The sequence below is a fragment of the Petromyzon marinus genome, chromosome 39 (assembly GCF_048934315.1).
Source record: "Petromyzon marinus isolate PM22_M1 ecotype Great Lakes invasive population chromosome 39, UKy_Petmar_22M1.pri1.0, whole genome shotgun sequence".
Taxonomy (NCBI): Eukaryota; Metazoa; Chordata; class Hyperoartia; order Petromyzontiformes; family Petromyzontidae; genus Petromyzon; species Petromyzon marinus.
The window spans coordinates 8,441,925-8,454,991 of NC_133705.1; the positions used below are offsets into that span (position 1 = coordinate 8,441,925).

Below are 13,067 nucleotides of genomic sequence, written 5' to 3' on the forward strand. Positions count from 1 at the left end.
GACTTATTTTCCGCGGGCGTCATTAAAAATTGATATGGCTCCGTGTTTAAATGTAATTACTTAATTCCGTTTCGCGGCCGGTACCCCCTCCCGCCGCCCTCCTCCGCCCCCCCCCCCCCCCACACATTGTTACGCCAAATGTCAAATTCAATCAGCGATTTAAAAGGTGCGGAATGCTGAGAGAGATCGCCGCTGCAGACGAGTTATTTTAAGCGCTCGGAGAAACGCGGGTTGGTTTGTAAGCAATTTCGTTTTAGTAACAAAGCGAGGATTTTATTTCTTGTGACCCGACAGCCGACCCTGCTAATGTTAATTTGCCGAGCTGAAATTTAGTCACGTAAAGTGCAGAACCAACCCTAATGTCACGGTGACCGGGCGTAGACCTTCGACTCGTTGAACCCCGTTTGAAATCACGGGTGACCGAAACCCAGCTTTGAACCCAAACAACTCGGTGGTGCTGCTGGCTCAGCGCTCTGAACTCCGAGCCACCTCGGCCACATCTGTCGTCGTTTAAACTTGGCCACCAGAGGGAAGCTGGTGAAAGAGAGAGCGAGCTTCTCTGGCGTGGCATTTGGCCTACTCTTCCCCGCTGGCCAAAACGGGAACGCGCGAGAATTTAGAATTTCGCGAAACGACGTGCTGTTAAACGTCACGTAGTTTGACCGCCGCCGCGCTGATGAGGTTACTGACCTGCCGGGACGAAGGGAAATCTCTCCTTGGTTTGTTTACGCACGTACGGCGTAGCCGGGTTCTGCACAGTGTTCAGGGACAAACGATCAATCCGTGGCCCAAAGTTACCCGCGAGAGAGAGAGAGACAGGGCCAACGGTGGGCCCAACCCGTTGATGCCTCCACCCACTCCCCCCCACGTCGCCATCACCATTTCCCTTCCTCAACCCCTATTCCAGTGTTCGTGCTCATCGGCTTCACGTTACGAGCCCAAGCGAATACGTGTCTATGTACGTTGAATGTATACCCTCTTCGGAAATGAAAACGGTTGTCGCAACTTTATTGGGCAATAGACCAGGTTATATCTTTTTTTTTCTAGACCTTCAAGGAGCAGGTTGTTTTTTTTTTATGGGGATGCCGTGAAGTAACAAAAACTTCATCGAATATACAACCGAGTTGGACGTGTGTATGTTGAACTTCTTTCACACCGTATCTAGCCAGCTACGCTAATTGGAGGCGCTCGATGGGGGTTTTTTTTTCGCGCGGTTAATTGGTAACTGGCCAAACGAGTGTTCGTTGCTCTTAAGTTAAGCTTCAAACGTCAAAATTAGCACATTCAATTGACGAACGAACTAATACGAGGTGCGGGAGTATCCATTCGGAATTTTTTTTTTAACAGAGCAATGGAAAACCCTTCGTGTTTAAAGAATGGCCTCTGTGAAAGCGGATACCAGGGAGTTACCACTGAGATGTCCCCCACCGCCCCTCCCTGTCAAGGGACCTCTGTTCTATACAGTAGGAGGGCCCCAACAGTCAGTTAAGGCTATACGGGCGATCTTTGTACGCGTGTGCGCGGACTTACGGGCGCGACCCAAGTGGCCCCGCGCACGGGTAAATCAGCGAGGATTTAAACCGCAAACAAATTTCACCCGGGGGACGCGGATTTTAAGCGACGAACGGAGCGTAGCCGAGATGTCAGGAGGCATGAGTGTGACTTGACTCGTGCGGCATTAGCCAGGGAAATTCAAACGCAGCAGCGGAAGCAGCAACAATAACAAAAAAACGCAACAGCAATACCAACAAAAACCTATGTCAGCAGCAAAGCTGTTTTCCCCATCTCTGAAGATACGTTTGGCAAGGATCCGATGCGGCAGCCCATTTTAACCCAGCCCCCTTGGCTTAACCGTCACATCTATATATATATAAAAAAGTCAAAAATTGTCTGCTTGTGCGTTTGTGCGTGTTCGCGTGCTTGCGAACGATTTGCCTCTGCAACGCCGTAAGCCCCGCAAATGAGCAAGCGCTATTCCATTTTCACATCCGTCAACTTTAAATTAGTTTAATGAGTGATTTTGTGCGAGTTTTGTGCGCTTCCCTATTCTTTACTTATTTATTTATGACGCGTGCACGACCATACCAACTCGCGCGCCTTTGGTGGGGGGGGGGGGGGACGGCCCTTGCCAAGTCGCACGCCTTCGGTGGGAGTGAGGGGGACATTTTCTTTCGTGTAAAACATGTTATAAAAATACACTAAACGCTGAGCTTAAATATTCATTGTTGTGATGTCCCCCCCCCCCCCACCCCGATGCGTGCAGTTACAACTATACAGTCGATAGATGCTACCACTATAGGCCGTAGATATTACCGCAGAGCGGCCGGGGAGGTCGTGGCTGGGGGGGGGGGGGAATCAGGGGTAGCAGCCCAGCCCCAGCCTGCCAAGGTGCCACCTCGGCCGGCTGGACAATCTAGGCGAGGCCGGAGGCTCTGCACGGGACTAGACCTCACCACGCCACTCTGTCAGGCGAGTACTTTGTGCTATACAGTCGATAAATACTGCTATAGAGTCAGCATGTACTACTATAGTGATAGCAGGTACCACAACAGTCGGTATGCACTGCTGTAATCATAGTAGGTACCACCACAGTCGGTATGCACTGCTGTAATCATAGCAGGTACCACCACAGTCGGTATGCACTGCTGCAGTGAAAGCAAGTACCACCACAGCATGCACTGCTGTAATCATAGCAGGTACCACCACAGTATGCACTGCTGTAATCATAGCAGGTACCACCACAGTATGCACTGCTGTAATCATAGCAGGTACCACCAATGTCAGTACGCACTGTTAGATTTTTAAGAGTAGTTTTGAAATATTTTTAAGACCCGGGCAACGCCGGGTACTTCCCGCTAGTCCCCTATAAGCGAGCACCTGAAGGTGCCTTTCCCCCTATATAGCCTTTAACAGACAGTTTGGGGCAAGTGCTGTTAGCGAGCACCGATGAAGGCCGGCACAGGCACACGAGGAGATGGGTGGCCAACACCACGCCCGACCGCCTTTGTCTCCCCAACGGCGATGTTTTTTACACACCGCATCATTTTACACACCGACCTAGGTGAGGCCCAGAACTGGTTCAGACAATCATCACTGGTGTTTGCCGCGAGCGGAAATCGAACCCGAGTCGCCGGGTTGGTAGCGCAGTGCACCAACGGCTTACACTGCCAAGACTCCACAACACGCACACAGCTTATACATATAATATGCAAATTAGTTACATACATATGTAGTGACATCAGGGAAGTCACTGCATGGTGCCGGCTTGAGAGGGCCAGGGAACGCGATGCACCGTCATCGCATACACCCTGTGGGCGGATGTAGTACCAGCCCCTAAGCGGGGCTTGGTGAGCGCAGGCACCACGCATAGCGTGTGGTGGGGGCTCCCACGAGGGGGAGCGGGAGAGTTTCAGCCCCAGGTGCAGGGTTGCCCCGGGCCATGGCACTCTGGTTGACCCTGCAGACACGCGATCCGGAGTGTCCATAGAGAGGCCCCCAGGTGGGGGGGACTCGGGGGGTAATCACGTGTCCAGGGAGAGCTCTCGAGAGGGAGCTAGAAGGCTCCAGAAGGTGGGCGGGGCTAGGGGCGGAGCCTCCCCGACCATAGTGGGATATAAGGCGGGTCCCTGAGAGGGACCGGGGTTTGCTGCATTCTACAAGCTGTAGCTCCACGTCCACCAACTGAAGCCCTACATCTCAAGCTGGAAGCTCTATGTCTTCGAGGCAAATACGTGGTCGCGGACCCAAGTAGGGACCCTACCCTTCGTAGCAGTAACTCTGTATAGTGTAGTTAGCTGGGTGGTCACCACAGTAGGCTGGTGAAGGGGCGGTGAAGGGGCAGTTACCCCTTTGTGTTACGGTGTTACAAATAAATGTGTTGCCTCTAAAAGGAACAACGTCTGCGACTCAGTTGGACTCACCACACATAGGTTTTCACGACCAATGTACGTGAAGTGTAATTGATGTATATACAGGTTCGGTCGTCGTACATTGTGTAATATAAATGTTGAGCGAAAACCATATATGTATGTTGAACTTCTCTCACACCGTACATAGCCAACCGTGCTAATTGGAGGTGCGGGGGGTAGGACAACAAACTAAAGATAAAAAGCAGTTCCAAAGAAACACGTTATCAATCTAGATGATATAAAAGTGCAAAGCTCCAGTGGCTTCCTCATATAGGAAGGAAGAGTCCTTCAGATGGCCGCAGAAGCGTATGGTGACGATGTGGATGACGATGCGGGCGACGATGTGGACAACGAGAAAGAGGAGGAGGCGAAGTGGGGTGGGGGGGGGGGGCGGTGACGGTCACTCACTTGCCTGCGGCGTACACCTCCGCCGTGTCGAACAGGTTGATGCCGTTCTCGTAGGCGATGGTCATCAGCTGCTCCGCCATCTGTGGGGCGAGCAAGCGTGCGCACGGCAGGCGCGGGGAGATGAGCGCGCGGCGCCGAGACGCGAGCCCACGCGGCGACCGTGACACTCGTCGCCTCGCGACGGCGAGGGCCCGAGTTCGATTCCAGAACCCGGGCAACCTCTCTGCGTGGCGTCTGTGTGTTCTCTCCCTCTTCTGCAGAGTGCGAGTGTGTGCGAGCCTGTGCGAGTGTTTGTGTGTGTGAGCGAGTGGAGTTTGTAAGATCTCCCCCTGTTCTGCAGTGAGTATAGTTTGCATGTTCTCCTCCTGTTCTACAGTGCGAGTGAGTAGATCATCTAGTATTCCTCCCGCTATGGCTGTGGCTAATAAATCACGTGCCCACTTATTCAGTCCTAACTGAGAGAAATAAGGGCGCTGGTCGTATCGACGCATCAATTAAAAGAAAAATTAGAAATCTGTTCCCACGCGTGCAACACACAAACATGCTCAAGTTCGACGACACACGCACATGTGTGTGTGTGCTCCCGTCACCCACCTCCCTCTTGTCCCTGTCACACCCCTGGCCCCCCCTGCACCCCCCACTCCTGCACCCCCCCCACGTGTATTTAATTTTTCAGGTGTCCCTACCTCGTCTGTGATTTGCCCTCCAAACGTCACCCACGTGCCTGTGGGGGGAGGCAACGTGACAACGACAACAACCAGAGTGAGATCATTGTTAGCGATGCGGCGTGGCCGTAACCGCAAGCGCGCGCCGTCAAGGCACCACCTTCAGCATCCTGACGTCCTGGGTTCTAGCCCGACGTCGTGTAGCTCACTCCCGTTAAATTTGGTTGTGGGAATTGCTCTTCCAACTTTTTTTTACTAAACTATTTTTTTTTCTTTTACCAGGTAAAGCCCGCCGAGCTGCATCGCTCTTTTTCAGAAGCGACCTGGCCGCAAATGATAGCGCAACGAGGTGGCTTATCATGAGGAAATTGATTGCAGCCACATACTCTGAATAGGTGATGTTGATTCTAAATGTGGAGGGAAAAACCAGAGGACCCGGAGAAAAATACACATGACCACGGGGAGAGAGAGAGATGCAAACTTCAAATATACAGGCGTCAGGGTCGGGATTGACCGGATGGCCTCCGGCATACCAAGCGTGGTAGTTAACAGCTCGCCACCGTGGCGAGTGAATTAAGAGTGTCGAGTTGATTCGATTTGTTACACGGGTGATGGACCAGTTTAGTAGCCAGTTGCCCCGCTATGTTACACGGGAGATCCTTGGGTGCAGCAACAAAACCAAAAGACAACAAAGTCAACATTGCAAAGAACGAGCACCGATAACTGTAACAACAGTAACTGGTGCATCCGTTAGACAGAACGCTCCCACAGGTGACATTGTCGTCCGTTTGGCCCTTGTCGGGTGGTGGAGGTTCTGGTGACAAAAAATCCAACCAGATCGTCACGACGTGGCCCTCACCAAAACGTCAATTTACGAACCCTTCGAGACTTTATGTACGTTCCGGTAACGTATTTTTTCTTTAATTCAACTGTGCTGCGTCGAGCTCTGACGTGGTCTCATCACCGCAGCTTGGGGGGGGGGGGGAAGGTGCTCGGCGTGCTCCCAGGTGTCTTTTATACAGGTAACGAGTTGAAATTAAGAGCACACTCTTGAAGGGAGTGCTCCTAATCTCAGCTTGTTACCTGTATAAAAGACACCTGTCCAAAGAAGCAATCAATCAATCAGATTTCAAACTCTCCACCATGGCCAAGACCAAAGAGCTCTCCAAGGATGCCAGGGACAAGATTGTAGACCTACACAAGGCTGGAATGGGCTACAAGACCATTGCCAAGCAGCTTGGTGAGAAGGTGACAACAGTTGGTGCGATTATTCGCAAATGAAAGAAACACAAAAGAACTGTCAATCTCCCTCGGCCTGGGGCTCCATGCAAGATCTCACCTCGTGGAGTTGCAATGATCATGAGAACGGTGAGGATTCAGCCCAGAACTACACGGGAGGATCTTGTCAATGATCTCAAGGCAGCTGGGACCATAGTCACCAAGAAAACAATTGGTAACACACTACGCCGTGAAGGACTGAAATCCTGCAGTGCCCGCAAGGTCCCCCTGCTCAAGAAAGCACATATACATGCCCGTCTGAAGTTTGCCAATGAGAACATCTGAATGATTCGGAAGACAACTGGGTGAAAGTGTTGTGGTCAGATGAGACCAAAATGGAGCTCTTTGGCATCAACTCAACTCGCCGTGTTTGGAGGAGGAGGAATGCTGCCTATGACCCCAAGAACACCATCCCCACCGTCAAACATGGAGGTGGAAACATCATGCTTTGGGGGTGTTTTTCTGCTAAGGGGACAGGACAACTTCACGGCATCAAAGGGACGATGGACGGGGGCATGTACCGTCAAATCTTGGGTGAGAACCTCCTTCCCTGAGCCAGGGCATTGAAAATGGGTCGTGGATGGGTATTCCAGCATGACAATGACCCAAAACACACGGCCAAGGCAACAAAGGAGTGGCTCAAGAAGAAGCACATTAGGGTCCTGGAGTAACCTAGCCAGTCTCCAGACCTTAATCCCATAGAAAATCTGTGGAGGGAGCTGAAGGTTCGAGTTGCCAAACGTCAGCCTGGAAACCTTAATGACTTGGAGAAGAACTGCAAAGAGGAGTGGGACAAAATCCCTGCTGAGATGTGTGCAAACCTGGTGGCCAACTACAAGAAACGTCTGACCTCTGTGATTGCCAACAAGGGTTTTGCCACCAAGTACTAAGTCATGTTTTGCAGAGGGGTCAAATACTTATTTCCCTCATTAAAATGCAAATCAATTAATACAATTTTTGACATGCGTTTTTCTGGATGTTTTTGTTGTTATTCTGTCTCTCACTGTTCAAATAAACCTCCCATTAAAATTATAGACTGATAATTTCTTTGTCAGTGGGCAAACGTACAAAATCAGCAGGGGATCGAATACTTTTTTCCCCTCACTGTACATCAACAGCGGTAAAATAATGACGGCTATCATCATCACCGTAATGAAAACAAACATCTTTCATGAAGGCAAAAGTTGTATGGCTATGACGGTGATTTAAAAGTATATCAAGCTTGAGGAACGTGAATCACGGGGCAGGTAGAACCACCGGGATCGAGCCCAGGCCCTTCCCGGCGGTGCCACCGCGGCTCTCGACCGCGGCTCTCGACCGCCACACTCCGAAACAAAAGGCCATCGGGGAAACACGGGCACAGAGACCCACGAAAAGGCCGACCGGAGGACCCAAGCGTTCCATCCGTTGCGAAAGCAAACGTCGTCCGTTTAGTTATTTATCGCTCGCTCTCCACGGTGTCGGCACGTTATGAAATTTTGTACATCCCGAAGCTCTCCGCCCTTCACCCCGCTCCCCCCCCCCCCCCCCCACGTGACCCGGGTGGCTGCGGGGGCCGAGCGCGATCACTTCACAACAACTTCCACCTCGCCGTCCTACACCTGCGCGACCTCCCCCCCCCCCCCCCCCATACGCTGATATTCATTTAATTAGAAACCTTTGCGCTGCGGAGTGTCAACGCGTCTTCCAAGACTCGGTCACAGGGTTATTATAATGATGAGAACAAACAATGGCTACGACCTGCCATCAAAGCTCTGGACGTTGCAGTAAAGAAGGTCGCCTCTGTCCATCCAGTAGTCAAAATTTACACGGCTGAAGACTAAAACTATAAACCATTTCTATTTTACCTGGTAGGGCCCCACTGAGTGTTATATAGCTCTTTTTGTCGAAGCGACTTGGCCACAAATGATAGCTGATCACGCGGAAATTTCCAGCAGCCAAATACTCTAAACGCATTGTTGATTGTAAATGTGGGGGGGGGGGGGGGGGGCGGGGGAACTGGAGGACCTGGAGAAAAATTCACCCAGCCACGGCGAGAGAGACGCGCAAACTCCAAATATACAGCAGGGGTCAGGGTCGGGATCGAAGCCACGACCTCCTGCATACCAGGTGAGGTCGCTAACATTTCTGCACCGTGGCGCCCCTAGGTCACAGGTCACGTGAGGTGGGGTGAGGTGGGGTAAAGTGTAGGTACTCCCACCTCTTCTAATATGTCTGGCCAGCATGGAAGAGTAGCCCAATTACTCTCTCGAGAGATCCCTCTAGTGGAGGCCCTTTGGCCAGTAGTGGTGCGAAGAAAGCAATTACAGCCCTGCACCTTACCTTTCCCTAAACAATATGATGAAGACATCATCAATGCTGTTACCAATGACAGCATCGATGAAATTGACGATGTCCGTAAATTTACAAGGGATAACCTCCCGATTTTTTTCTCCCACTAACCTTTTTTTAAAACTGTCAGCTTCACATTTCATTCGTGGGAACGACATGAACGTTCGTCAGATACCCTACTACTCCTCCTCCTCCTCCAACATGGCAATGCCAGACCGCAAAGACAAAGATGCCCCGTGTAGCCTTAACAGACTTGGGGCAAGTGCTGTTAGCGAGCACCTATGAAGGCCAGCACAGCACACGAGGGGGTGGGTGGCCAGTACCACGCCCGGTCAGTGGCGATGTTTACACACCGCACCAGGTACTCATTTGAATCTGAGTCGATCTAGGAGAGGCCCAGGACCGGTTAATAGCGCAGTGCGCTAACTGCTGCAATACCGCTCCCCACACAGACAAAAAGACAAAGAGCCCCCATATAGCCTGAACAGATTGTTGAGGCAAGTGCTGTTTGCGAGCACAAACACATGTACACAACAACCGCGATTCGCCACCAAGTGGCGGTGATGTCATCACGACGCTTGTGCCAGGCCATGTGCACCTTGAGGCCACGTGAAGTGTCGAACGCCCGCTGGCAGGAGGTCACGGGGCAGACCCAAGTGCCACGGGTCGACTGACTAAGATGACTGAGATGGCTGGCTGATGCACCACCTGTGCTCCCTACTGTGCCAACCTGCTGTGCTTTAGCCACCCGGCGCGCCGCTCGTTGTTGTGAGCGTCGCTCCTCCGCCCTCCGTTGTTGTTGGAGGGCGACTGCCTCCAACTGCCCAGTAGCATCCTTCACGAGCCTCCTCCACAGAGGCCGATCTTGACACCGCTGGTACCAGTCATCGGCAAGTCCACTCAGCTCCACGTCCTCTTGTACCACATCACTCCATCTCTTCTCTAGCCCGTGCTGCACCCGTTTAGCCCCCTCGATCCGGCCGAACAAAAGCTGTTTTCGGCATGCGGTGGCTGGGCATGCAGGCTACATGACCCAGCCAACACAGCCTTGCCTGCCGGAGCTCACCGATGGGATCTTGTTGTGAGCTCCTCACACAATACAGCCGGGTTAAACCCAGGATGGATCGTAGGCAGGCTAGCCTAAATGTTTCGAACCAGCGAAGATGTTCCATTAGGGGGATCCACGTTTCGCGAGTGTAGAGTAGGGAGAGAATGACCGTGGCCGAGAAGACCTGAAGCTTAGTGCGGAGCGACAGACCAGGTAGCTTCCACACAGCGTTATGCAACCGATGAAAAGATATTGCCGCTCGACTGATTCGGAGTGAGACCTCTGCTGTTAAACTAGAGCCGGTCATAAGCACACTGCCCAGGTATGGGAAACTCTCCCCTCTCTCCACAACTGCCCCATCACCGATTGGGAGTTATGGGGGTGGAGTGTCCGATGGTACAAAATACCAAGGCAGGTGCTTAGTTTTGGTGGGGCTGATGGTAAGGCCCCATCTCTTAGTGGCACACTCCAGTCTCAGCAGCAGTGTCTCCAACTCCTCCTCTGAATGAGCTGCTATTACCAATCATCGGCATACATAACGTGGTTGGGCAATATGGAGCCATTCCTTGACCGCACCCGGGCATCGATCAGCCTCCCATTATATCTGTACCAAATGGACATTTCCCCGGTACACCTATTTAAGGCTTCACAAACTACGTGGTCAAAATAGATGTTAAATAATGTGGGAGCCAGAGGACATCCCTGTCGCACCCCAAGGTGTACAGGGAATGGCTCTGACTCCCGGCCACGTAGTTTTACCCGGGCCCGCTCACCATCATGAAGGTCCTTAATAATCGTGAGCAGAGGGTCAGGGACTCCAAAAGCACGAAGAACAACCCAGAGCCCAGGCCTACTGATGGTATCATAGGCCTTGACCAGGTCAATAAAGCAGAGATGTAGGTCTTTCTGGAATTCCCTACACCTCTGCTGCAGCAGACGGACAGAAAATATGGCATCCGTGCAGGACCGCCCTTTCCTGAAACCGCATTGGGGCTCCGCAAGCCTCTCCTCAGCGTGCCTGGCAAGGCGATGTTGAATAATCCTTGCCAGGACCTTTCCCGGCACACTGAGGAGTGAGATGCCCGTGTAGTTGTTACAGTCTGTGCGGTCCCCCTTCTTAAAGAGGGGGACACAACCAGGGCATCCTTCCAATCCTGCGGAACCCGTCCAGTGGTCCAGACTGTTGTTATGATGTCATGTAGGGCAGTCTGTGCACAAAGCCACACACGAAGAGCCCGAGACCATCAGAGGCCACCGCGCAGTTTGGCACAGGTTGGACTCTGCCGCCACAACGTCCACCGCGCCAGCCCAGGCCTGGCACTGCCCCCACTCTCACCCGCTCGGCCCCCCACGAAGGACGGACGATCGGCGCAGGAGGCATTGCGGAGATGCCGCCGCCGTACAGAATGCTGTTTGCCGATGGCTACGAATTTTTTATTTTTTTTCCCCTCCCGCGGGGAGAATTCCGGCTCTGGTTCCACGGCTGGCTTAAGTGCCAGCCGTGGACCCCGGCGATTTTGACGAGTGGCCAAACCGCTCGTGAAGTCTCGACGACGTGCGGGTGGGGTAACGGTCTAAATAAAATAAAAGGTTGTCGAGAAAGGTGATATAAAACGTCAGACAGACGCGTTTCTCATCTGCTGCTGTATGCCAGCCGCCTAAGCCCCACCGTCTCTCGCGCGCGGTGTGGCACGGCACGAGCCGATCTCGTCCGCTCCGTCTCCGCGACGGTTGTCCTTACGATGGTTGACACTCCATCGCCAGTCTTGTCCATGGGCCATCGTTCCACCCCCCCCTTCCCAGTAATTGTCGCCTGCCCAAGACCACTTACTATTTTTTGTTTGTTTAGTTTGTTGTTCTTCACCCCGCACCTCCGATGAGCACAGTTGGCTACGTACGATGCCGAAAAAGTTCAACATACATACCGATCCTTTTGGCTCTCAAATGTAATTTATAAATGGGTCTCTCCATGATAAATGTAAAAATAGGAGGCATTATATGTGGCGACAAACCTTGCAATTATGCTGTCAAGAAAAAATAATTCCGCGCGTTCGCATGCTCGTACGTCAGCGTAACGTGGTATTCTTCGTGATGCTCTAAAAACTTAAAAATAGATAACCGTTGGGGTCAAAGGGGAGTCAGAGGGCAAGGGTTCTACTCACCAAGGCCCAGGCATGACACGCGGAGGCCCGACTTTCCTAAATTCCTGCGAAGACAACGACAAGACGGGTGTTCAAGGCGCGCACAACACGAACGCTCAACGCAAAACTCATGACCCACAACCATTTTCTGTCCGCTGCTATGCTGCGGCGCACGCCAAGACGGCCTCGTGGACGACGTTACTCCTACACCGGCTGGTTCAGCATGTTACGAGCCGCCGCCGCCGTCACTTAATCGATCTCACCGTATAATCGTTCGTGATCATTTACAGCCCTTTTTCAATACACTGCTGTTAGTAGTGCAATCGCTGGGGAATGAGGATTTGGAAGGCCCGGGACCGGTTTAGATATCTCTCGCCACTGATGTAAGCCGTGGCCGAGAATAGAACTCGGCTCGCCGGGTTCATAGCGCAGTGCGTCGCACCACTCCGCCATGGGTACCCCCCCCGCCCCCCCCGCCTCAACTGATTGTAAACATTCACGGATTCGTTTGGGGAAAGATATATTGCAACAATCAAAAGTATAGAAATGCCCCTTCGGCCACGAAATCGTCTGGGAGACCTTTGCAGAAGGGTTCTTTCATGAAATGTTTAGTCGGTGCCACAAGTGAAGCGTTTACACCAATGGGGGCGAGGAAACCGGGGTGTACGCGGAGAGAAAGCTCACCATGCATACGAGGACACAGGTTAAAAAGATCGACAAGCTTTGTTGTAAAGCTTGGGCTGCAAGGTGGCGGGGCCCACGCGTACAACATCCAAGTCACTCCCTCTCCGGTAGTCTGTCACCTCCCCTGTCGCTATGACGACGGTTTCTGTTCCCGTGAAGATCAACCTGACCTATTTCATCGCATCCACACTATGTTCAACACACCACCCTACTTGCACGTCTTAACGCTACGCTCACTCGCTCATCCAAAAAGACAAAAGATCCCCGTATCGCCTTAATAGGCTGTTGGGGCAAGTGCTGTTAGCGAGCACCTATGAAGGCCGGCACGGCACACGAGGGGGTGGGTGGGCAGCACCACGCCCGGCCGCCTTTGTCTCCCCAGTGGTGATGTTTACACATCGCACCAGGTACTCATTTGAGCCCGAGTTGCCCTGGTGGAGGCCCAGGACTGATTCAGATATTCGTCACTGGTGTTGGCCGTGAGCGGGAATCGAACTCGGGTCGCCAGATTTGTAGCGCAGCGCATTAACCGTTGCACGACCGCTCCCCACCCACCCATTCATTTACTTATCCACCCACCCACCCATTCACTCACCCACCCTCC

At 52.5% G+C, this 13,067-nt stretch overlaps 1 protein-coding gene across 8 annotated transcripts in view; it reads right to left on the minus strand.

Annotated features, from left to right (window-relative positions):
- Positions 1–13,067, minus strand: part of KCNAB2 (potassium voltage-gated channel subfamily A regulatory beta subunit 2) — a 133,074-nt gene that overhangs the window by 38,481 nt on the left and 81,526 nt on the right. For 7 of the 8 annotated variants that reach the window (XM_076072904.1, XM_076072906.1, XM_076072905.1 and 4 more), the window contains 3 exons: positions 11,801–11,844; positions 5,003–5,040; positions 4,317–4,396 (listed from right to left, as the gene is read on the minus strand). In XM_076072904.1, coding sequence (XP_075929019.1) covers positions 4,317–4,396; positions 5,003–5,040; positions 11,801–11,844 — 162 coding nt within the window. The remainder of the gene's footprint in view (positions 1–4,316; positions 4,397–5,002; positions 5,041–11,800; positions 11,845–13,067) is intronic. The other variant, XM_076072903.1, reaches the window with a different exon arrangement.